We start from the raw sequence: 26,949 nt of genomic DNA, 5'->3' as shown, positions 1-26,949 counted from the left end.
AGGCACACAGCAGAGTGCAGAGAAAATCTGCTTTCGTCAAAACTCTGTTACCTCATTCTGTCTTTCAAAGCACGAGAACAGGAGAAGGGTGAACAAAGAGAAGGGAGGAGAAAGAAAGAAAGAAAGAAAGAAAGAAAGAAAGAAAGAGGAGATCAATGTTGTGATGCAAGCAGAGGTTGGGCAGAAAAGTCATACAGATCAGACCCCACCATGTTCCTCCACTGTACCAGACACAGAATGGCAGCAGCAGCTCCAGTCTCCCGCTCCCAGTCTCCTGCTCCCAGTCTCCAGCTCCAGTCTCCTGCTCCCAGTCTCCTGCTCCCAGTCTCCCGCTCCCAGTCTCCAGCTCCCAGTCTCCCGCTCCCAGTCTCCCGCTCCCAGTCTCCCGCTCCCAGTCTCCCGCTCCCAGTCTCCAGCTCCCAGTCTCCCCCTCCCAGTCTCCAGCTCCCAGTCTCCAGCTCCCAGTCTCCCGCTCCCAGTCTCCCGCTCCCAGTCTCCCGCTCCCAGTCTCCAGCTCCCAGTCTCCCGCTCCCAGTCTCCCGCTCCCAGTCTCCAGCTCCCAGTCTCCTGCTCCCAGTCTCCTGCTCCCAGTCTCCTGCTCCCAGTCTCCCGCTCCCAGTCTCCAGCTCCCAGTCTCCCGCTCCCAGTCTCCTGCTCCCAGTCTCCCGCTCCCCATCTCCTGCTGTTCTCCTCAGAACAGTCAGCTCTGCTAGGCGACTGTGTGCATAGAGAGTCCGTCTGGGAGATAAGGAGCTAAATATAACCAGCTGGCACATACAGTGACACAGTCAACACCCCTCACTGATACTAACTCCCTGTATCTCCATGGCCATTCTAAACAAGGCAGTGCTATTGTTGAAGGTGTCCCTTATCTATAACGCTTTGTGTGTGTGTGTGTGTGTGTGTGTGTGTGTGTGTGTGTGTGTGTGTATGTGTGTGTGTGTGTGTGTGTGTGTGTGTGTGTGTGTGTGTGTGTGTGCGTGTGTGGTGGCATAGTTTAAAGTGACTAGTGATACATTTATTACACCAAATGTTTAATTATTAAAGTGGCTAGAGATTTGAGTCAGTATGACGGCAGCAGCCACTCAATGTTACTGATTGCTGTTTAACAGTCTGATGGCCTTGAGATCCCAGCTTTGATGCACCTGTACTGACCTCGCCTTCTGGATGATAGCGGGGTGAACAGGCAGTGGCTCGGGTGGTTGTTGTCCTTGATGATCTTTATGGCCTTCCTGTGACATCGGGTGGTGTAGGTGTCCTGGAGGTCAGGTAGTTTGCCCCTGGTGATGCATTGTGCAGACCTCACTACCCTCTGGAGAGCCTTACAGTTGTGGACAGAGCAGTTGCTGTACCAGGCGGTGATACAGCCTGACAGGATGCTCTTGATTGTGCATCTGTAAAAGTTTAGGAGTGTTTTTGGTGACAAGCCAAATTTCTTCAGCCTCCTGAGGTTAAGAGGCGCTGTTGCGCCTTCTTCACCACGCTGTCTGTGTGGGTGGACCATTTCAGTTTGTCCGTGATGTTTACGCCGAGGAACTTTCCACCTTCTCCACTACTGTCCCGTCGATGTGGATAGGGAGGTGCTCCCTCTGCTGTTTCCTGAAGTCCACGATCATCTCCTTTGTTTTGTTGACGTTGAGTGTGAGGCTATTTTCCTGACACCACACTCCGAGGGCCCTCACCTCCTTTCTGTAGGCCGTCTCGTTGTTGTTGGTAATAAAGCCTACCACTGTAGTGTTGTCTGCAAACTTGATGATTGAGTTGGAGGCGTGCATGGCCACGCAGTCATGGGTGAACAGGGAGTACAGGAGAGGGCTGAGAACCGACCCTTGTGTGGCCCCAGTCTTGAGGATCAGCGGGGTGGAGATGTTGTTTCCTACCCTCACCACCTGGGGGGGGGGGGGGGGCGGTCCGTCAGGAGGTCCAGGACCCAGTTGCACAGGGCGGGGTTGAGACCCAGGGTCTCGAGCTTAATGACGAGTTTGGAGGGCACTATGGTATTAAATGCTGAGCTGTAGTCGATGAACAGCATTCTTACATAGGTATTCCTCTTGTTCAGATGGGCTAGAGCAGTGTGCAGTGTGCAGTGTGCAGTGTGATTGCGATTGCGTCGTCTGTGGACCTATTGGGGTGGTAAGCAAATTGGAGTGGGTCTAGGGTGTCAGGTAGGAGGTGATATGATCCTTGACTAGTCTCTCAAAGCACTTCATGATGACGGAGGTGAGTGCTACGATGAGTGCTATGAGTCATTTAGCTCAGTTACCTTAGCTTTCTTGGGAACTGGAACAATGGTGGCCCTCTTGAAGCATGTCGGAACAGCAGACTGGGATAAGGATTGATTGAATATGTCCGTAAACACACCAGCCAGCTGGTCTGCACATGCTCTGAGGACGTGGCCGGGGATCCTGTCTAGGCCGGCAGCCTTGCGAGGGTTAACACATTTAAATGCTTTACTCACGTTGGCTGCGGGGAAGGAGAGCCTGCAGGTTTTGGTAGCGAGCCGTGTCTTTGGCACTCTATTGTCCTCAAAGCGAGCCTAGAAGTTGTTTAGTTTGTCTGGGAGCAAGACATCCTGGTCCGTGACGGGGCTGGTTTTCTTTTTGTAATCCGTGATTGACTGTAGACCCTGCCACATACCTCTCGTGTCTGAGCCGTTGAATTGCGACTCTACATTGCCTCTATACTGACGCTTAGCTTGTTTGATTACCTTGCGGAGGGAATAGCTGCACTGTTTGTATTCGGTCATGTTTCCCGTCGCCTTGCCCTGATTAAAAGCAGTGGTTTGCACTTTCAGTTTTGCACGAATGCTGCCATCAATCCACGGTTTCTGGTTGGGGAAGGTTTTAATAGTTGCTGTGGGTACAACATCACCGATGCGCTTGCTAATAAACTAAATTACAGAATCAGCGTATTCATCAATGTTATTGTCCGACGCTATGCAGAACATATCCCGTGATCTAAGCAATCTTGAAGCGTGGAATCAGATCGGTCGGATCAGCGTTGAACAGACCTGAGCATGGGCGTTTCCTGTTTTAGTCTATAGGCTGGGAGCAACAAAATGGAGTCTTGGTCAGATTTTCCGAAAGGAGGGCGGGGCAGGGCTTTGTATGCGTCGCAGAAGTTAGAGTAACAATGGTCCAGGATTTTTTCTGCCCGGGTAGCGCATTCGATGTGCTGATAAAATTTAGGGAGTCTTGTTTTCAGATTAGCCTTGTTAAAATCCCCAGCTACAATGAATGCAGCCTCAGGATATGTGGTTTCCAGTTTACATAGAGTCCAATGAAGTTCATTCAGGGCCATCGATGTGTCTGCTTGGGGGGCATATATACGGCTGTGATTATAATCAAATTCTCTTGGTAGATAATGCGGTCGACATGTGATTATAAGGAATTCTAGGTCAGGTGAGGAAAAGGAGTTCCTGTATGTTGTTATGATCACACCATGTCTCATTAATCATAAGGCATACCCCCCGCCCTTCTTCTTACCAGAAAGATGTACCGACTCCGATAGTGTGTCTCGAGTGAGCCACGTTTCCATGAAACAAAGAACGTTACAGTCTCTGATGTCTTTCTGGAAGGCAACCCTTGCTCGAATTTCGTCTACCTTGTTGTCAAGAGACTGGACATTGGCGAGTAGTACGCTCGGGAGCGATGCGCGATGTGCCCGTCTACGGAGCCTGACCAGAAGACCGCTCCGTCTGCCCCTTCTGCGGCGCCAATGTTTTGGATCGCCGGCTGGGATCCGATCCATTGTCCTGGGTGGTGGACCAAACAGAGGATCCGCTTTGGGAAAGTCGTTTTCCTGTAATGTTGGTAAGTTGATGTTGCTCTTATATCCAATAGTTCCTCCCGGCTGTATGTAATAAGACTTAAGATTTCCTGGGGTAACAGCATAAGAAGTAATACATAAAAAAAAACGAAATACTGCATAGTTTCCTAAGACCGCGAAGCGAGGCGGCCATCTCTGTCGGCGCCGGTTGTGTGTGTGTGTGTGTGTGTGTGTGTGTGTGTGTGTGTGTGTGTGTGTGTGTGTGTGTGTGTGTGTGTGTGTGTGTGTGTGTGTGTGTGTGTGTGTGTTTATGTGTGCCTGTGCGTATGAACTGAAACAATGGCTCTCTCCTCTCAATGTATTTATATGTGAATACAATAGTGTGGAATTGTTCTCTTTTCTTGAAGGTGTTCCCTGCACATTGTCACTTTACTGCTGAAGGACATAGCCCAAGGGCACATTGCAACCAGCACACAATGTGAATGCGGTGCTTTTGAAGATTCCCCTCTGTGTGTCTGGGCAGCGAGGGAGGGAGGGAGCGAGGGATGGTTGACATGGAGCATCATTACCATACATAGGATTACAGCTAAATGGACTTCTCCCTGAGGAGGTGACACCACACGCCCACAGCAGCGGAGAGCAGCACCTCCATCAGAGGTTAATGAGGCAGTAATTAGTGTTGTTCTGGAGCAAACAGGGCAGCATTGAGATGCACACTTCATACACTGCATCAAACCACAGTTCTACTACTATCTAACTCCTGCATACACACTACAAAGGCAACTAAGGGTATGCGCGTGTGCGTGTGTGTGTGTGCGTGTGTGTGCGTGTGTGTGCGTGTGTGCGTTCGTGTGCGCGCGTGCGCGTGCATGCACTTGTGTGTGTGTGTGTGTGTGTGTGTGTAAAACCTTGTCAGTATTCTGACCTTGTACAACAGACAGTCCAGGACAGGTGCACAGCAGCAGGGTTGAAGTAGGATTGGGTGTTGTGTTTATAAGTGTGGTGTGTGTATGTGTTATATAGAGAGCATTTAGAGTGTGTCTGCACTAGAGGTCTTCATGGATCCACCTGTACCTGAATACCCGAGACCTGATCCGGGACCCAAGCAGGTCCGGATCCAGAATTCTAAATAATGTGACGGGTCTGGGTCGGATCTGATTGTCACGGGTCTCACATGTAATTTCAACTGACTTATCTGGAACGACCCATACAGATCCGAACACAACTGCTGTAGTAGAGAGAGCGAGCGAGAGAGAGAGAAGTTTATCATTTACGCTGCTGCTCTTTGCTTTTCACGAGAGTGGTTGTTCGTAACATGTTGTTGTTGGCCAATCATAAGTCACCAAAGTGGCAAAAGGCTGCAGTCATAAAGCTTCCACAGGTGGGGCAGAAATGAGGAGATATCTAATTACTGAAAAAGGGAATTAAAATGATGGAATTAAAAGTTAAAGGATAGGTTACAGCGACCACGAGCCAACAGGTAAGCTGCTACTTCATATTCTGAATGGAGTCAGTTGTTGTTCTTTGTAATTGTAGGAAGAGAAAGATAATGTAGCATCAATTAGCCTAGCTAGCTGCTAGCTAGGTAGCATAACTAGCTTCTCCCGGTTTAAAGCAGCAAAGACAGGTACTACGTAATCATGTTGAATGATAAATAATCGAGCTATGGCAGCTTTTAGTCGACTATAGCGCAAGTTGGCTTGGTTGGTTGCTGTCTCTCGTCTCTCCCTCCCTATTCCGTGTCACTCGGTAACAGTAGCGTACACACACAGCACGGCCTCTGCTAGAAAGTCACCTCTCTTTAACTTAAAATTAGTTTAAAAATGTACTTTTCTGCTGCTTCCCTCACCGAGTCTGGATCCTACCAGGTCTATACAGAACAGGTTTAGTTTTCCTCGGGTCCGTTCGGAATAGGTCTCAATAGGAAAGCCCCAGGTCCAATTCGAAACGGGTTTCTATATTTTACTTTTTGGTCCCGCCTTGAGTCTGCAGCTATATGAGTGTATTACAGGGAGACAGGGTGTGTAGAGCGAGAAAGACAGAAAAAGACAGAAAGAGGGAGAGAGTGTAGAAACAAGATAAGTATTTGTGTGCCTCTGTAGAGAAGGGAAATGGAGAAGTGTTTCATTAATTTTTCAGATGACAGACAAAGCAATTAACGGTCATCATGCTGAGAGAGAGAGAGGGAAAGAGAGAGAGAGAGAGGGAAAGAGAGAGAGAGAGAGGAAAAGAGAGAGAGAGAGAGTAAAAGAGAGAGAGAGAGAGGGAAAGAGAGAGAGAGAGAGAGGAAAAGAGAGAGAGGGAAAGAGAGAGAGACGGGTGAGAGAGAGAGAGAGCGAGAGAGGGAGAGAGAGAGAGAGAGAGAGAGAGAGAGAGAGAGAGAGAGAGAGAGAGAGAGAGAGGGGTGACAGTGGTACAGAGAAATAATACAGAACACGTGTACATTTACCTCGCTTCTCTCTCCCCCCGTCTCTCTCTTTCTCACCCTGTCTCTCTATCTATCTCACCCTTTTTCTCTCTCACCCGTCTCTCTCTATCTCTCTCACCCGTCTCTCTCTCTATCTCTCTCACCCCGTCTCTCTCTCTATCTCTCTCACCCCGTCTCTCTCTCTAGCCTCTACTATAATATTGAAAATCTGCTTACTACTAAATCAGTGGAAAACAGAGTAAAACAGTGTTTAACCTTCTGTCTCCCCCTCCCTCATTCCCTCCCTCCCTCTCTCTCTCTCTCTCACACTCCATCCATTTCTCCTTTCCTCTAAGGGAAATTAGGGAATGAACCATGGGTTCCCTAAGGACATCACAGATAGAACGTAATCTCAACCAATCAGATGATAGATCTGATTAACCACTTAAACCAACTATGTACAGAGGAGAGCTGATGGGGAGAGAAAGAGATTAACGTGCAAAGGAGAGAAGAAGCGAGATTGAAGATGAAGAAAGACAACTGGATGAAGAGAGACAATTGAAGAGAGGAAAGAGGTAGGAGAAAAGAACAGAGCGAAGGACAAGTCATTATTCTCAGAGATCAGCCTGTCATCTCACTCATATCCCCCCCACCTCTCCTCGGTCCCCTATAGCCTTCTAATCTCTGCTCTACTCCTCCTTCTCTCCTCCTCGTCACTATCTGTCTCCGTCTCTCTCTGTCAGAATGCTGATCCATATTCCAGGGTTTTTTAGTAACAATAGAAGCAGTTGTAAATAATCCTACAGAGAATGACATGTTCCCCAGGCCAACACACACCACACACTACACACATGCGCACGCGCACACACACACACGCACACACACACACACACACACACACACACACACAACCACTGCAACAGTAAACACTCCACACATTGCCTGAAATCTCACCACATAATAGATGTTAGCATAAAGTGAGAGAGAAAAATTGAGAGAAAAGAGAGAGAGGTTGAGAGAGGGAGTGTATGAAAGAAAAAGACACAGCATGTTAGGCATTCTGCTCCATGAACAGACAAATGACATGACAGGGAGATGAAGTCAAAAGACTGGGATAGTAAGAGAGAGGGAGGTGAAACGAGAGAGAGGGAGCAGAAACGAGAGAGAGGGAGCAGAAACGAGAGAGAGGGAGGAGAAATGAGAGAGAGGGAGGAGAAACGAGAGAGATGGAGGAGAAACGAGAGAGAGGGAGCAGAAACGAGAGAGAGGGAGGAGAAACGAGAGAGAGGGAGGAGAAACGAGAGAGAGGGAGCAGAAACGAGAGGGAGGGAGGAGAAACGAGAGAGAGGGAGGAGAAACGAGAGAGAGGGAGGAGAAACAAGAGAGAGGGAGGAGAAACGAGAGAGAGGGAGGAGAAACGAGAGGGAGGGAGGAGAAACGAGAGAGAGGGAGGAGAAACGAGAGAGAGGGAGGAGAAACGAGCGAGAGGGAGGAGAAACGAGAGGGAGGGAGGAGAAACAAGAGAGAGGGAGGAGAAACGAGAGAGAGGGAGGAGAAACGAGAGGGAGGGAGGAGAAACGAGAGAGAGGGAGGAGAAACGAGCGAGAGGGAGGAGAAACGAGAGAGAGAGAAAGGCAGCTAAAAGGAGGTGTAAATTACAATACCAGATGCATGCTGGTCTCCTGCAGAGTGCAGAAATCAGTGTGAATATGTATTCAGCTGCTGCTTCCTCTCCTTCTGTCCCACACTTTGTTACTCTCACTGTGTTCCTGTCTCTCTCTCTCTCTCTTTATCTTTCTCTCTCTCTCTCTCTCTCTCTTTATCTTTCTCTCTCTCTCTCTCTCTCTCTCTCTCTCTCTCTTTATCTTTCTCTCTCTCTCTCTCTCTCTTTATCTTTCTCTCTCTCTCTCTCTCTCTCTCTCTCTCTCTCTCTCTCTCTTCATCTTTCTCTCTCTCTCTCTCTCTCTCTCTCTCTCTCTCTCTCTCTCTCTTTATCTTTCTCTCTCTCTCAAAGGAAGCAGACAGTCAGATGATTGGCACCTACCATAGGAGCTCACGTAAGCAGGTGAGAGAAGAGGAGATGATGGAGAGGAAGAGAGAGAGGGGACAGGAAGGTAGATGCCTTAAGGGACAAACACACCCTTATAGATGGAAAGAGAGAAAGAAAGGCTAGCCTTCACTCAGGTTCTAAAGAGATAGATTTAGAGAGCAGAGCTGCCACACACATATTTCCCTGTCTCTCCCTCTTTCATGTGTTATATTTATCTCTCTCCCTACCATCCCTCTGTCCCTCTCTCTCTCTTTCACCCTCTCCAACACTATCACTTTCTCTCTGGAGAGAGAGAGAGAGAGAGAGAGAGAGAGAGAGAGAGACAGAGAGAGAGAGAGAGAGAGAGAGAGAGAGAGAGAGAGAGAGAGAGAGAGAGAGAGAAAGAGAGAGAGAGAGAGAGAGAGAGAGACCATCATGCTCATTGGTGTAGAACAGCAGTGTCTAAGTGGCCGTTAAGTAAACAGACAGTAGCTAAAAACTCTCAGAACTATTTGGGCCTGTCCCTGTACCCATTACATCTTGATGAGGTCTTTTCTAGTGCTTTATAATGGGGAATCATAGAGCTGCTAGACCGTTAGGACTCTACACGAGGACACCAGCCAGCCACATCCCAGACAGGGATAACAGGGATAACAGGAGGAGTGGTTAAACACGCCTTTCTCTCCTCTCTTCTCCTTTTCTCTCCTCTACTTCCCATTCCTCCTATCATGTAGAATCATTATTTTCCTCTCCTCAATCCCTTTCCCTCTTCTACCCATCTCTGTCCCCTGGAGGTGTGGTGCAGGTGTGCTGATGGGTATTGTGGTGATGGGTTTATTGATCAGCTGATGGTGTAGAGAGGTAGAGTGATTATAGCCCTGGGTGAAAAGGACTCAGCTGAGACGAGGGGATCACACATTGATAACATACCCTAACTGCACTATTTCAAGTGGAACTGGCAGCGTTTTAACTACTTTTCAGATCACAGGAGGTTGGTGGCACCTTAATTGGGGAGGATGGGCTCATGGTTGTGGCTGGAGCGGAATAGGTGGAATGGTATAGATACATCAAACACATGGTTTCCATTCGCTCCGTTCCAGCCATTATTATGAGCCGTCCTCCCCTCAGCAGCCTCCACCGTTGCAGATATGAAACAAACAGACAATCATAATATCAGTCAAAAGTGTCAAATTCACAGTTAATGCTACACAACCAGGTTTTAAAAATAGGTTATATTTGACTCAAAATTCCATGACATAGAATAAGGCATTGTTGGCAGAATTCCCCAACACATTTCTTGGTAGTCCATAATATATTGCTACCAGCTGGCCTGGTCCATTGTTTGCTGCCTCCATCCACTCAGGATGCACTTCAGTTTCAATGACTCAAGATTTTGGACAAAAACGTACAAATGTAACTAAGGCTGGGAATGTCAATATAAGGGCACAAGGCGAGACCCAGATGCAGACACGGGAGGCAGATGGTTTGAGTCTTGATATTTATTAAACAATCCAAAAGGGGTAGGCAAGAGAATTGTCGTGCACGTCAAAACCAGATCAGAGTCCAAGAGGTACAGAGTGGCAGGCTGGCTCGAAGTCAGGGCAGGCGGAATGGTCAGGCAGGCGGGTACGGAGTCCAGAAAACAGGCAAGGGTAAAAAACTAGCAAAATAGAATAGAGGACTAGCAAAAGAGAATAGAAGCAGGAGAACGGGGAAAACGCTGGTTGGCTTGAAATACATACAAGACGAACTGGCACAGAGAGACAGGAAACACAGGGATAAATTGTCACACCCTGACCATAGTTTACTTTGTATATTTCTATGTTGTGGTTGGTCAGGGTGTGATCTGAGTGGGCATTCTATGTTACATGTCTAGTTTGTCTAGTTCTATGTTCGGCCTGATATGGTTCTCAATCAGAGGCAGGTGTTCGTCATTGTCTCTGATTGGGAACCATATTTAGGTAGCCTGGGTTTCACTGTGTGTTTGTGGGTGATTGTTCCTGTCTATGTGTTTTCACCAGATAGGCTGTTTAGGTTTTCGTTACGTTCATTACGCTCTTTATTTTTGTAGTGTTTGTATTGATTCGTGTTTTACGTTTGTTTATTAAAACATGGATCGAAATCTACACGCTGCATTTTGGTCCGACTCTCCTTCTCACCAAGAAAACCGTTACATAAATACACTGGGGAAAATAAGCGACACCTGGAGGGGGTGGAGACAATCACAAGGACAGGTGAAAGAGATCAGGGTGTGACAGTCAATACAGTAGTGATGCTTCAAAGTACTTTCGGAAAGCCGGTGTCATTTGGTTAGCTAGCAAGAAATGTGATCGCTTTGCCAGCTTGCTACAGTATACTGAACTTGAACAACTGTTATCCACAGTTAGCATGCATCTCTCAGTTATTTGCATATAGGCCTACTGTAGCTCTGATTGGCTATGGTGCACCTGTCTGTGTAGAGTCCTGTCCTGGACAAGACCGACACATTTTATTAGGTTTTATTCACTGCAGTCTCTATTAATTGTCCAAACACACGGAATGCTCACAAATGCCTTACTATACGTAATTCCCAAACATTCTATGAAAGTATGAAAACGTGAAAAAGACCATATCTAAGTGCTCGCTTGTCAGAAACTTTTACAAAAAAAAGAGTCATATTGTTCCTGGGGATTTCATGTTGCTAATACGCTGTCAGTTCCACTTTAAACACATAGTGTACATCAGAGAGGAAAATACACATTTGAAAATATACACACAAATAGAATTCCTAAACACAGTAAGTGCGTTTCCATGTAATCCACTTCAACCTACATATCCTCATCTCACAGTGGCTTCAAAGCTCGCACTGCCCATCATACATACACAACTTCAAAGCAATGGGATTCCTCTTGGCTAAGAAGTCATTCCTCAACACACAATTACAAATATATACACACACTCACACGTGTACACACTCACACATGTACACACACGCACACACTCACACACACACACATTAACATGCTAGTAGGCTGTCCATAGTGTGATCAGAAATCGTTTCTCTTCTCTCTCCACCCCTTCATCTCTCATTGCTCCTTTTCTCCTTTGGAGGGTGAAGAGATGACACACATAGCAAATAAGAGGATGACCTCTCTTCTGCTTCATCCCTTGTTCATACATCAAAAAGAAGAGATAGAAAGGATGGATGAAGATCAAATGTGTTTGTGTGAGAGCTGGAGATAGATTCCCTCCCATGCTTCCTCTAGGGCTTTCAGTGGTATAGTTTATCTCCCTATCTGCTAGAGTACACACACACACACACACACTCACATACACTCACACACACACATACACATACACATACACATACACACACACACACACACACACACACACACACACACACAGACACACACACACACACACACACACACACACACACACACACACACACACACACACACACACACACACACACTCACACACACTCACACACACACACACACACACACACACACGCACACACACACACACACACACACACTGAGATGATCACGTTCCCCTCTGAGCCTTGGAGAGGAAGAATCACACAGAATAAACACACTAAAAGAGCAGAAAATCCCCCTCCAATTCACTTTAAGACACACGCATACTGTGCACACAAACACACATACACAAGGTCACACGCATACTGTATACACAAACACACATACACAAGGTCACACGCATACTGTACACACAAACACACATACACAAGGTCACACGCATATGAACCTAACTTGCACAATGTCTATTAAAGAGTCACTGAACACGGTAATTGGCAGGTGTCTTTTTCTGTTGCAAGATCTCAGTCATGGAGGTGTGTTCCGTGACCGATTCGTTGTTTGGTTAATGATGTTTGACCCCAATGAGACACCGTGGACGCGGAAGCCTAGTTCACTTCCTCCAAATCCCCAGAATTAATCTAAGAGAACTCAAGACATCTGTAATTAATTTCGAAATTTTTGGTAAGGATGTTTTACATCTAACTAAGATGTTTGGTGCAGTATTTCTCCAGTTTAAAAAATCTGTCATTTGTTCTCTTATGTAAACAAATTCAGAGATGCTGGGCAGGTCTATCTCACTGTCTATGCTATTGGATAGAGAGCGATCCCCGCAGCTGTTCACCCCATGTTAGCGGGCAAATAGACATCGTCAAATCAAAACCCAACTTTCTTTTACCCATTGTGACACACTAATGTTCCAAACGCCGTCTTAGATGAGACTGACTTTATGACCAACGTTTATCTTATTTATCCTTTATAGTCAATTTTGACACGAGAATAACTGTTTCTTTGGTTTTTACCCCCTAATTTCATGGTATCCAATTGTTAGTAGTTACTGTCTTGTCTCATCGCTACATTGTCTATCGCTCGGGAGAGACGAATGTCAAGAGTCATGCATCCTCCGGAACACAACCCAACCAAGCCGCACTGCTTCTTAACACAGCGCGCTTCCAACCCGGAAGCCAGCCGCACCAATGTGTCGGAGGAAACACCATACACCTAGCGAACTGGTTAGCGCGCACTGGGCTCGGCCCGCCACAGGAGTCGCTAGTGCACGATGAGACAAGTATATACCTACCGGTCACAGACCACAGATCATAGAAACAAGCTGTTGTCACATACAGTGTGTAGACACTGGTTTGGTGCTGGATATAATGAATATTCAAGAAATGTCATAGCATGGGGCCCCCATTGATTTTGATGAAGTTTGAGTCACTCAGATAGCATAAGAACACAGCATAAGCCTTGGTAAAATGTATAAAGTTGCAGTAAATTAGCTTTAATACTGTACATTTTCTTTCACCCCATGGCAAAACAAAATTAATGCAGGAAATTTGCTTTAAAACTGAAACCTTTTCTCTCCGCCCCATGGTGAAATGTGTAGAATTGCAAGAAATTAGCTTGTGTGTGTGTGTGTGTGTGTGTGTGTGTGTGTGTGTGTGTGTGTGTGTGTGTGTGTGTGTGTGTGTCTGCGAGTGTGCCAGTGTGTGTGTGTGTGTGTGTATGTGTGCCAGTGTGTGTGTGTGTGTGTGTGTGTATGTGTGCCAGTGTGTGTGTGTGTGTGTGTGTGTGTGTGTGTGTGTGTGTGTGTGTGTGTGTGTGTGTGTGTGTGTGTGCCAGTGTTTGTGTGTTGGTCCTGAGCTGTAATAGTATACATACATCTTCAGAATGGGTGGGACAGGTTAGTGATGGAGCAAAACTGGGACACACACACACACACACACACAATCTTGTACATCTCTGCCTCTATGTCGAGACTCCAGAGCCTCTAAATACAGCGGTATTATTAGACTTATAATCACACATATCCTCTATATCATACCAGAAATCTGACCAATGCCTCCATCACTTTTTCCATCTGTTCCTCATCCTTTCCCTGAGAAATATGACCCCTCTGCTCGCGCTACCATATGCCCATGATAAATCTCCCAGCAACCCTCAATGGTTTCTCACAAAATCAATGTCTAATTTGGAGCATCACTTTATAGACCTTAAAAGTGTGTGAGTGTGTGTTCACAAATGTCTATATGCGAAACTTTACTTTATGTGCACCATCTGTCACGCCCTGACCTTAGTTATCTTTGTTTTCTTTATTATTTTGGTTAGGTCAGGGTGTGACGAGGGTGGTTTGTTTAGTTTTTGGTATTGTCTAGGGTTTTTTGTATGTCTAGGGGTTTATACGTCTATGATTGCCTAGATTGGTTCCCAATCAGAGGCAGCTGTTTATCGTTGTCTCTGATTGGGGACCATATTTAGGTAGCCATATTCCTTTGGTATTTTGTGGGTTGTTATTCAATGTTTAGTTGCCTGGTCTGCACTAGCCATATAGCTTCACGGTTCGTTGTGTTGTATAGTTTTGTTCTGTTCAGTGTTCTCTCTTTCATTAAAGAGTTATGTATGCTTACCACACTGCGCCTTGGTCTCCTCGTTACGACTAGCGTGACACCATCTCAATTCGTCCAAAGGATACAAAGGTGAGAAACAGCCCAGGAAGCTAGCGAGATGCTGGGCTTGAAAGTAAACAAGCTAATAGGCAAATAGCTAGAGTCCAGGCACCACACCCAAATAGGGAATTGTTTTCTCTTAATCCTATCACAATCAACTTTTACCAGCTGAATGTAGACGCAAATATAATTTTCTGGACATTGGATGAAGTCAGCATAAATATTTTGTTAAGACACTCCAGGACAGGTCTGAAGTCAGCATAAATATTTTGTTAAGACACTCCAGGACAGGTCTGGAGTCAGCATAAATATTTTGTTAAGACACTCCAGGACAGGTCTGGAGTCAGCATAAATATTTTGTTAAGACACTCCAGGACAGGTCTGGAGTCAGCATAAATATTTTGTTAAGACACTCCAGGACAGGTCTGGAGTCAGCATAAATATTTTGTTAAGACACTCCAGGACAGGTCTGAAGTCAGCATAAATATTTTGTTAAGACACTCCAGGACAGGTCTGAAGTCAGCATAAATATTTTGTTAAGACACTCCAGGACAGGTCTGAAGTCAGCATAAATATTTTGTTAAGACACTCCAGGACAGGTCTGGAGTCAGCATAAATATTTTGTTAAGACACTCCAGGACAGGTCTGGAGTCAGCATAAATATTTTGTTAAGACACTCCAGGACAGGTCTGAAGTCAGCATAAATATTTTGTTAAGACACTCCAGGATAGGTCTGAAGTCAGCATAAATATTTTGTTAAGACACTCCAGGACAGGTCTGAAGTCAGCATAAATATTTTGTTAAGACACTCCAGGACAGGTCTGAAGTCAGCATAAATATTTTGTTAAGACACTCCAGGACAGGTCTGAAGTCAGCATAAATATTTTGTTAAGACACTCCAGGACAGGTCTGAAGTCAGCATAAATATTTTGTTAAGACACTCCAGGACAGGTCTGAAGTCAGCATAAATATTTTGTTAAGACACTCCAGGACAGGTCTGAAGTCAGCATAAATATTTTGTTAAGACACTCCAGGACAGGTCTGGAGTCAGCATAAATATTTTGTTAAGACACTCCAGGACAGGTCTGAAGTCAGCATAAATATTTTGTTAAGACACTCCAGGACAGGTCTGGAGTCAGCATAAATATTTTGTTAAGACACTCCAGGACAGGTCTGGAGTCAGCATAAATATTTTGTTAAGACACTCCAGGACAGGTCTGGAGTCAGCATAAATATTTTGTTAAGACACTCCAGGACAGGTCTGAAGTCAGCATAAATATTTTGTTAAGACACTCCAGGACAGGTCTGAAGTCAGCATAAATATTTTGTTAAGACACTCCAGGACAGGTCTGAAGTCAGCATAAATATTTTGTTAAGACACTCCAGGACAGGTCTGGAGTCAGCATAAATATTTTGTTAAGACACTCCAGGACAGGTCTGAAGTCAGCATAAATATTTTGTTAAGACACTCCAGGACAGGTCTGGAGTCAGCATAAATATTTTGTTAAGACACTCCAGGACAGGTCTGAAGTCAGCATAAATATTTTGTTAAGACACTCCAGGACAGGTCTGAAGTCAGCATAAATATTTTGTTAAGACACTCCAGGACAGGTCTGAAGTCAGCATAAATATTTTGTTAAGACACTCCAGGACAGGTCTGAAGTCAGCATAAATATTTTGTTAAGACACTCCAGGACAGGTCTGAAGTCAGCATAAATATTTTGTTAAGACACTCCAGGACAGGTCTGAAGTCAGCATAAATATTTTGTTAAGACACTCCAGGACAGGTCTGGAGTCAGCATAAATATTTTGTTAAGACACTCCAGGACAGGTCTGAAGTCAGCATAAATATTTTGTTAAGACACTCCAGGACAGGTCTGAAGTCAGCATAAATATTTTGTTAAGACACTCCAGGACAGGTCTGGACCAGATTATGGATAAATCATTTTTGGATCTTTCTATCTGTAAAATACAAAAAGAAAATGGTGCATTTTTTTTTCCAAAGAAAATGTTATCTAGAATAAAAAATGGACAACATATCAACAATTCCCTAAGTCTGGAGAATGTATCTAAGCATAACCGCACACAATTTGGTCTGATGCTGAGAAACATTTATTGGTGTGTGGGAAGAGTCGGACTTACGGGAAATGTCAGTTAAAGACAAGAACACTGAAATTAGACTACCAAACGCCGATTAGACGCCAAATGGCTATTTAAACCTAATCACCATCTCTTCAAAGTAAGTTACTAAATATAGTCCAGTTTGTAACACTCTATGAAATTAGCTTTTCAATTATGTGTAATTCAATAGTGAGCTTGGAAATGGTTGATGTACAGTGCCAGTCAAAAGTTTGAACACACCTACTCATTCAAGGGTCTTTCTACATTGTAGAATACTAGCGAAGACATCAAAACTATGAAATACCACATATGGTATTATGTAGTAACCAAAAAAGTGTTAAACAAATCAAAATATATTTTATATTTGAGATTCTTCAAAGTTGCCACCCTTTGCCTTGATGACAGCTTTGCACACTTTTGACATTCTCTCAACCAGCTTCATGAGGTGAGTCTAGGGTTTTTTGGAATGTACTTGAATTAACAGGTGTGCCTTGTTAAAAGTTCAATTGTGGAATTTCTTTCCTTAATGTGTTTGAGCCAATCAGTTGTGTTGGTGGGGTTGTTATACAGAAGATAGCCCTATTTGGTAAAAGACCAAGTCCATATTATGTCAAGAACAGCTCAAATAAGCAAAGAGAAAGACATAAGTAAATAGGGAAAATTTCAAGAACTTGAAGAAGTTTCTTCATGTGCAGTTGCAAAAACCATCAAGCGCAATGATGAAACTGGCTCTCATGAGGACTACCACATAAAAGGAAGACCCAGAATTATCTCTCCTGTAGAGAATAAGTTCATTAGAGTTAACTGCACCTTAGATTGAAACCCAAATAAATGCTTCAGAGTTCCTACAACAGACACATCTCAACATTAACTGTTCAGAGGACTGCATGAATCAGGCATTCATGGTTGATTTGCTGCAAAGAAACCACTACTAAATGACACCAATAAGAAGAGACTTGCTTGGGCCAAGAAACACGAGCAATGGACATTAGACTGGTGGCGATCTGTCTTTTGGTCTGATGAGTCCAAATTTGAGATTTTTGGTTCCAACCACAGTGTCTTTCTGAGACGCAGAGTAGGTGAACGGATGATCTCCGCATGTATGGCTCCCACTGTAAAGCTTGGAGGAGGTGTGATGGTGTGGGGGTGCTTTGCTGGTGACACTGTCAGTGATTTATTTAGAATTCAAGGCACACTTAACCAGCATGGCTACCACAGCATTCTGTAGCGATTACGCCATCCTATCATTTGTTTTTCAACAGGACAATGACCCAAAACACACCTCCAGGCTGTGTAAGGGCTATTTGACCAAGGAGAGTGATGGAGGGCTGCATCAGATGACCTGGCCTCCACAATCACCCGACCTCAACCCAATTGAGATGGTTTGGGATGAATTGGATTTCGGTTTTTGCAGCAAAATATGAAACTGTGTTTTTTTTACATTGGATAAAAGCAGAGGCACAGAGCTACAAAATGGTAGATCATACACTGCATTTGAACAATGGGAAAGTAATTCTGCTTTCTAATTGTTTTAGTAGCTACTATCTTGTCTCATCGCTACAACTCCCGTACGGGCTCGGGAGAGACGAAGGTTGAAAGTCATGCGTCCTCCGATACTCAACCAAGCCGCACTGCTTCTTAACACAGCGGGCATCCAACCCGGAAGCCAGCCACACCAATGTGTCGGAGGAAACACCGTGCACCTGGCAACCTTGGAAGGCGTGCACTGCACCCGGCCCGCCACAGGAGTCGCTGGTGCGCGATGAGACAAGGACATCCCTACCAGCCAAGCCCTCCCTAACACGGACGGCGCTAGGCCAATTGTGCATCGCCCGACGGACCTCCCGGTCGCGGCCGGTTACGACAGAGCCTTGGCGCGAACCCAGAGTCTCTGATGGCACAGCTGGCGCTGCAGTACAGCGCCCTTAACCACTGCGCCACCCGGGAGGACCTCTGCTTTGAAAGTTGATAGAATCGTTCACACCCTCTTAAGCTGTAGCCCTTCCCACTGCTGACAACAATTTACGCTTTTTTGACAACGTTGACTGACGCCAGCCATATTCAGTTGGTGTTGAGCGTTCGTAAATTCGTCAGTTATTCTGTGAATTTACCAGCTACGTCTACCATTTCTATTGAAATGGTTACTTGCATAGTGGAGTCTTTTGTTAAGACATGCAGCTAGTTAGCTAAACAATGAACCATAATCCCAACTGATGACGTTACTACCCTGCATAAATCTGCAGGTAGCCAACCAACAAGGTTTAACGTTAGCTAGTTAACTATAACTAACAAGGCAAATGGCTCTTAGATACGCACAAGATCATACACTAGCGAGCCAGCTAGGTTCGTAATTTAACAATTTTATTTGCATTTACAGACGGCATACAAGTCTGTTATTAAGGCACATGAAATGGCTCTCCTGTGAAGTTGTCACAATCTTGGAGGTGAGCGGACCAAGGAGCAGCGTGAGTATAGTTCCAAATAAACTTACGAAGACCGTAAGGACGTAGTGCCCAAACACACTAACAAACAATCAATATCCCACAAAAACAGGTGGGGGAAAAGCCTACCTAAATATGATCCCCAATCAGAGGCAACGATTACCAGCTGCCTCTAACTGGGAACCACACAAACCACCAACCTAGAAATCTAAACACTAGATAACAGTTTAGTTTCCTGATTACAAGTCACATTCGTGGGAACTCCTTCAAGACTGTTGGAAAAGCATTCCTCATGAAGCTGGTTGAGAAAATGCCAAGAGTGTGCAAAGCTTGTCATCAAGGCAAAGGGTGGCTACTTTGAAGAATCTAAAATCTAAAATATATTTTGATTTTTAACACTTTTTTGTCTACTACATGATTCCATGTGTTATTTTATTAGTTTTGATGTCTTCACTATTATTCTACAATATTTAAAATGGTAAAAAATAAGAAAAACCCTTGAATTAGTAATTGTCCAAACTTTTGACTGGTACTGTATGTCCATTTTAAAGTGCTTAAAATTCATTAAAATGTCGATGGCGGTAGTAGACTGGGATAAACTAAAGAAAATAAAATGTGACTGTTTATTTTGTAAATATTAATGGACCAAAATACCAAAAAATCTCTAAATTGATAGGTAGATGCAAAAATGTCATTGCAGCCTGTGGTACCTGGCCATAAATGAGTTCGATGTTCACAAATGTACCCACATTTCTGTGACATGAAAATGATTTATGATTAGTGAATGCCATCATGTAGTTATTTAGATACTTCTCCCTATTAGCTAAAATAATCTAAGCACTTTCAGCTGTAGCGCTAGCTGTTCTGTCTGAACCTAGCGTTGAATAATGGGCATTGGTTGCACGATGCAGACGTTGCCTCCCTCCCAGGCAAGTGTTGTAGGCAACCCCCCTGCAGTTGCCTGGTCAGGCGAAACTTGCTAGCAAACATTTGTGTTATGAAACTAAATGGATAATATACTCTGACCCACAAAATGTATTTTCTATATTCATGATCGCGTGGTTAGACAAAGCAAGGAAAGGGAACTTCAAAATGGGATGTAGTTTTATTGGAGTTTGCAGCTGTTGTTGGTAAGTGATGGATCTGCTAGCTTCTGAAATGACTTACTCATCCTTTAAAATGTGCCTTCAACTGACACCAATAAAACGAGTCATCTGTTCGTGTCTGTCTGTAGAGATGGGAGTATAATGTGCCTGTGTGTTGAAGAGCGAGGGATGACAGGAGGGAGAGAAATAAGCCTTCACTCCCTTAGACACTGGGATCTGAAAGATGAGTGATCTCCCACACATACTGCAGAAATGCTTACTCAAACATTGATCCCTGCTCTCGCTACACACACACAAACGACAGCTTTTTACGGACACTGCAAACATTGTGACATTGTCAGAAATGTCACATATTGAGTGTGTAAAAATCCACATGCTGAATATAACTCAAAGCAACCCAGCCCACAATAGCATCTCACTTTATTTCTAACTTTATTTTATCTGAGAGTGTGTGTGTGTGTATGTCAGAGAGGGTGATCCCTTGTAGGCAGAGCCGTCCGCAGCAGGGATGCCCATAAGCTGGCCATCACAGCAGCACCTCCATGGTAAACCCATTGATTTACTATCAGTTAGCTGGCCCCGTTAGGACTGTAAATGATACATAGGGGCTGGGGTGAGTGTGCCCACGACACACACCAATACAGTGTATAGATCAAGAGGAGAAACCTTGACATCTCCAAATGCCAAGGTTCTGAGAAGCAGTGTGTGAATAGGTATGTGCCTATCATGATAATAATTAACTATGGTAGCTATTGGTGATTTATGTTTGAGTTTCTCTATAGTATCTACAGTATCTATTGTATTTCTGTTGTTCTATTTGGACCTGACTGGATTTGTATCAATGTGTGTTATTCTGTATCCCTGCTCCATGTACTATATAATGCATTATGTATGTTAGAAGCCCTACCTTCACATCCCCTTCTCTCCAGGCCAGTGGAAAGTTCCCTTAGGGCTCAGGGCTCATATAAACACACACACACACTGCAGTGTTGGCCTCTCTGTGATGGATGAGTCTTTCAGATAGCTCCACAGACACACCCAGAGAGAGGGGGGGGGGGGGGGGGGTGTATAGCGGAAGGGGTTTGAGAGGGAGGGAGAAGGACACAGACAGGGATCCCCACCCCCCCCAAACAGCCAGGGAAGGACAGAGCCGTAGAGAGAAAGTGGTTGTGTCATTATTCAGCTACAGTTGTTCTACCTCTAATGAAGGGGATGTTATATTACATCTGCTTGTGTACTAATGAAGAACAAACCTCCTCATCCAGAACAAACAGACTATAACAACACAACACTTCCTTGACTACTGGAAGCCTCCAACAAGAGACACGGCCCATCTGCTTCCTCACAGTGTCTCATAGGAAACACACACACACACACTTATACACAAACACGCACAAACACACACACAAACACACACACACACACACACACCTATACACACATTCAGATACAGACACACACCCACACACGGACACGTGTGTGTACGTGTGTGAACAGTTGCAGACTAATTATTGTTGTGTACCATCTCTAGCCAAGCAGAAATAACAGGACAAATGACGACAACGCCACTGTGCTAGCCCAGCAGAAAGAGACTTAAGTTTCAGGCTAACAAACTCTCAATAACTTTCGCAATGAAAGGTTCCCCTCTCTGTTGATTGAGGTCATTTCTGTCCATCTGTACAGTATGTCCAATCTATATCTAACGTGTGGCTCCCTCTTTCCCCTTGTCCATATTTCACCTTCGTAATCCTTCTCTTAACCCTTCACTCTATTTGGGCTTTTTTTTTGGGTTTCCATGACAATCCCTCCATCTCTGCCTACCCTTTTCTAAAGCCTTTTTGCTTCATTCCCGTCCTCTGTTGATCTGCAGACCATGATGTCATTTTTCCTCCCTGCCGTTTATTTTCCTGCCACACCCTGTGAGCACTGTTTAATTCCCCTCCACCCTCTCTAGGGGTGAAACGGGGTGAGGACAAGAGCAGAGGCACTTCATTAATCAATCAACCAACTTTGCAAATGAACGTCTAAGGATCTGGGCACCTCGCCAACACTCCTCACATCCTACGCCGCCACCACCACCCCCGCCGTGCCCCAGACGTACACACACCTCCCTTATTACCTCCCCTCCCTCCATCCATCCACCCTCCTTTTCCTCATGCCACCAATAGCTGAGGCCCTCATCCGTTAGCTTTCTGAGAGGTAAATACAATTCCTCTTCAATCATCCATCCATCTGTTTTTATTCTCCATTAGAACTTTTGCCACTAAACTCTGCTGGCCCAACAAGATAGTTTGCAGAGATAGCTCAACCGACCTTGCTCATTCATACAACCAGAAGCTCTCGGTCTTACCAGAGAGAGGTCCTGGCCAAACTCATCCATCACGGCTGTCTGGTAGGGCTCCAGTGACTCCGTCCCAAGCTGATGATGCATACGGTTCTCACAGTCCCCCTGCCAGCTCACTTTGCGGTACAGGGTGGCCCGCCAGGCCCGCTGAATTCTGGGTAGAAAAACAAATCTATAAATCACACATAAGGAGAGGTCAAAACTGGAACTGAAATGTGAGATTGACTTTGCTGCTGTTTGTGGAATTGAAATAACTGTACAGACCACAATATCAGTATCATTATATATTGTACAAGCACATTCTGAGATTCTCACTGGTCAAGGTCACACACAATGGAGGCTCCTCAGAGGAGGAAGGGGAGGACCATCCTACTCAGTGAATTTCTGAAAAATGTCAACATTAACCATGAAAAAAGTTATACTTTTAAGATACAACTATACTAAATATATTAACATGTCATCAAATAACTGATTAAAACACTGTTTTGCAATGAAGGGCTACAGTAGCTTCAACAGCACTCTGTAGGTTAACACTATGGTGTCTCCGTAAGACAGCTATTTTCCTTCCTCTGGTACACTGACTTTGATAAAAAAAACTAAGAGACTTCCATAGACTTACACGGTAACTATGATATGACGACTTCCAGAGGACATCCTCCAACCTATCAGAGCTCTTGCAGCATGAACTGACATGTTGTCCATCCAATCAAAGGATCAGAGGATGAATCTAGTACTGAAAGAAGAAGCTACAGCTAGCTTGTGGTGAGTAGTTGACTCAAAGACAGAGAAAAACAATAGTTGAACAGTTTTGAACACATTTATTTCTTAAAGTTAAGGAGAAGCAGCAGAGAGAGAGAGAGCTATAGTTCATTGCCAAGATTGTGCAAGGTGGTACTGAATGTGTCACTGTCTGTCACCTTGATTACTCCAATTTGTCTCTCAACCTGTGCACCTATGTTATAAACGTTCATTTGTAGGCTAGGTTGTAGCAACCTCATGATGGGTACAGGGCAAATTCAAGTATCATGCCGTAGCCTAAACCTATCAATGGTACATTGCGCTGGGTGTATGGAATATGAATGACAGTCATCCAATATGCTGTAATAGAAATAAGGCCATGCTCATGAAAAAATACATTGTCCTCCCTGATCTTAAACGGCACCAACCGCCATGGACATACTTAGGAGAAATCTCCGGGGCATTTCTACACAGCCCTTAAGTGATGCACTTCCAGATTAAAACACAAGATACAACAGAGTAAGTTTACCATTGGTTAAGGGGAAATGGCGCCCATGATAGTGAGGACAGTGTTTCTGCTTGGTTCAATGGGTCATATCACTGCCCTTGTATACAGTGATTCCCTCTGGAGAGTGGAGAGAGGCTTGATAACCACATCACAGTGTGGCATATTGCATTTTTCTCTTTCTCTCCCACACTTCATCTCTCTCTTTATTTCTCTCTTCCCTCTCTCCTCTATCCCTCTCTCTCTTTCCAATACCCCCAGCTCCAGGGTCCAGGGTGACGTGTAGGATCAATTACCCGAAGGAGAAACACATTCCCCTTCAGCGGAGCAGGGAGCCAGCTGAGCCAAATGGAACAAATTGAATTAAGCCATAACCCACCGCTTCAAAACCAATAGGTTTACTCTTCCCACCTCCCTCACTTCTTCTATACCCCCTCCATCCCACCACCCATACACCCTCCAATTCATTTACCCCCCCCCCCACCTCTATCCCTTGTTCTGTCCACCTTCCTCCATCCCTCTCTCTACCTCCATACAAATGTGTTTACTTTATCCCTCCATACCCCCCCCCCCCCCCCCCCCCCCTCCCCCGCTCTCAATCCATTCCCTCCTAAATGTGTTTACTCCAGCCTCATAGTCCTTCCAGAGCAGGTAACCTGGGGTGATAGCTGACCCCCTATAACCACAGCTATAAAGGTTGGGTTCATGTTCCTCTCACATGGTGTTGAAGGTAGGTTTTGGCTTCACACAGACACTGTTGAACTCTGACCCTGCCGTAGAAAGCCAGTCAGAGGGTGAATTGGTTTAAGGCCACGGTGGGTTTGATGTCATCACCACAACAACCACAACAACACACCTGGGAATGGATGGGCGACAGACATACACAATGACAGAGGGGAGAGGGGGACAAACCTGATCATACCCAGGGGCACATGTACACACACACACACATAACACAAACTATTACATACAAGGAGGAATACAACAACAAAAAACATTTACAAACACTTCCAGGTGTTCCACTGCCACCAGTTTCTCTCCACAGTGCCCCCTCCTGGTGGTGTGTATTATACTACATACAGGTGGTACTCACACAATGGCCTTGGTCTCCCAGTAGCGTTGCTGCTCAAGGCAACGAGGACTGTTGTCATCTGCTTCCTCATTCCTCAGGTAAACATGTCTACAGTGACACACAGGGGAAGAACAGTCAGGGAAGCCTACAGAGTTAAGGCACTTGAAAGTAACATTCCCTGCTGTGTCGAGTACACGGTTGGTTAAGTGTTTTGTACCTCTCCATCTTAAGCATTTGTTGTCCTCCACCATGGTTGCAGAAGCGATGGTACCTCTTTTCCTCCTCCTACACGGGATCACAGAAAGACATAAGCATTTTCTTCTTGAATGGAGGATAAGAGGGAAGATGAAAATGCTCCTGCAAGATTCAGTCATAACTACTCTGTCCTGGTGTTACACCGTCTGTAATGGTACTACCACCCACTCACACTGTCTGGAGGAGCACGGAGGGAGACGGCTCTCTATTCTGTCTGCTTGTTGAGACTTGTATTCTCTCAAATGTGTTTTCTTGTTGGAATGAATTTGAAATGCAGACATTTCGATAATGACCAAGAAAATCACAGTGGTTGTCGATGGTGCAACAGGTCCGCACCTCAGGAGTAAATGTCAGTTGGCTTTTCATAGCTGATCATTCAGAGAGGTAGAGATACTCTGAATAATCGGCTATGAAAAGCCAACTGACATTTACTCCTGAAGTGCTGACTGGTTGCCCCCTCGACAACCATTGTGATTATTATTATTTGACCATGCTAGTCATCTATGAACATTTGAACATCTTGGCCATGTTCTGTTATAATCTCCACCCGGCACAGCCAGAAGAGGACTGGCCACCCCTCATAGCCTGGTTCCTCTCTAGGTTTCTTCCTAGGTTTTGGCCTTACCTAGGGAGTTTTTCCCTAGCCACCGTGCTTCTACACCTGCATTGCTTGCTGTTTGGGGTTTTAGGCTGGGTTTCTGTACAGCACTTTGAAATATCAGCTGATGTAAGAAGGGCTTTATAAATACATTTGATTTGATAGCAGGGCAGAAAGGACAGTATCTGTGTAGACTATTCAGGATAGGAAGCCGGGTCAAAACACACAGTCACACACACATTTGCAGTTTCACACGTAAGAACACTCCACGGGTGAAAATCTCACTTTCACATGTAGAATTGCAAGTTCACATGTGGGGGTGAATTAGGGCGACGGAGCGTTGTGAAATGTCGCTTGTTGGAATTCTTGAGTCAACCAGGTGAAACATCTGTCGATGTTCCCTTAAGCAAGGCACTTAACCCTAATTGCTCCAGGGTTACTGTTGATAATGGCTGACCCTGGCCATGACCCCACTCTCTGAGGGTGTCTCGCGGGGAGTTGGGATAAGCAGAAAACACTTCCAGTTCATACTTGTGTATAATACATATTTGGGTGAAACAGGACAACTATAAGCACCCACATTATTATTATTATTATTATTATTGGGTTTTCACATGATTGTTGTGACCCTGCAATTCTACATGTGAAAGTGAGATTTATACTTATGGATTATTCTTACATGTGAATCTGCAAATGTGATTTCACATGTTAATGTTTTTCAAACATGTTATTCTCCTCACATGTTAAAAGCTGGTGTTACCATGTTATTCTCCTCACGTGTTAATAGATGGTGCTATCATGTGAACTCTAAATGTAATACATGTGAAAATTTGGTTTCACGTGAAATGTAAGCTCAACATGTGAAAACAGCAATTTCACATGTGAAAACGTGATTTTCAAAAGGGAAACTACAGATTTCACGGTTTTTATTTTGTAAGGGCACACACACACACACACACACATTATGTGACCTGCCTGCTGCCAGAGCTGATAGACCAGTGAATGGGAGAGGCGTAGTGAAGCGGCTTCATGAATGCATCCATCTGTCTGTCCTGTCTAAGTGAAGTTTAGGAGGGGATGGCATAGACCCCACAGGCTCTCTGCCTGGCAGACACAGACGGGGCTGGCCCCTGGCAACTGGCCTCTGACTGGCTCCTGCTTGGCCCCTGTGGCTTCTCTGGCATCTGCACTTCCTGACTGCCAAAAAGCTGCACATTGCTAACACACACACAGACACAAAGAGATGATTCTGAATTAGGGCTGTCAGAGTTTCTAAGTTAACTTTTGTCATTTTAGTGCACAAATTGTTTTCATTGTGATTTAATCGCATTATCTGAAAACATTCAAACTAAATACATCTAAACTAAAAACAACAATGCAATGTCAAAACAAGTTGACATGGAGATGAAAGAAAGTGTGCTTTATCAATTTACCCGATTTTGCCAACTGCTACTTTGGACAAAGTCAAGACGTTAAAATTGTTGTAATGCTTTTTGTATAAAATTCTTAAATTACAGCTCAATTTGAGCAAATTCTGAATTTGCAATTAATGGTGATTAATCACAGCAAATCCTTCGATTTAAAGGTTTAAATGTTT

At 44.7% G+C, this 26,949-nt stretch overlaps 1 protein-coding gene across 1 annotated transcript in view; it reads right to left on the bottom strand.

The window, feature by feature from the left end:
• LOC139382290 (IQCJ-SCHIP1 readthrough transcript protein-like) overlaps window positions 1–26,949 on the bottom strand; it is a 331,185-nt gene that overhangs the window by 293,179 nt on the left and 11,057 nt on the right. Inside the window, exons 3-5 of the mRNA XM_071126172.1 lie at window positions 24,717–24,784; window positions 24,521–24,607; window positions 22,191–22,338 (exon numbers count right to left, since the gene is read on the bottom strand). Coding sequence (XP_070982273.1) covers window positions 22,191–22,338; window positions 24,521–24,607; window positions 24,717–24,784 — 303 coding nt within the window. The remainder of the gene's footprint in view (window positions 1–22,190; window positions 22,339–24,520; window positions 24,608–24,716; window positions 24,785–26,949) is intronic.

The sequence above is a fragment of the Oncorhynchus clarkii genome, chromosome 24 (genome assembly GCF_045791955.1).
Source record: "Oncorhynchus clarkii lewisi isolate Uvic-CL-2024 chromosome 24, UVic_Ocla_1.0, whole genome shotgun sequence".
NCBI lineage: Eukaryota > Metazoa > Chordata > Actinopteri > Salmoniformes > Salmonidae > Oncorhynchus > Oncorhynchus clarkii.
Note: the sequence above shows the minus strand (reverse complement) of the source record. Positions and strands in the feature narration are given on the sequence as shown.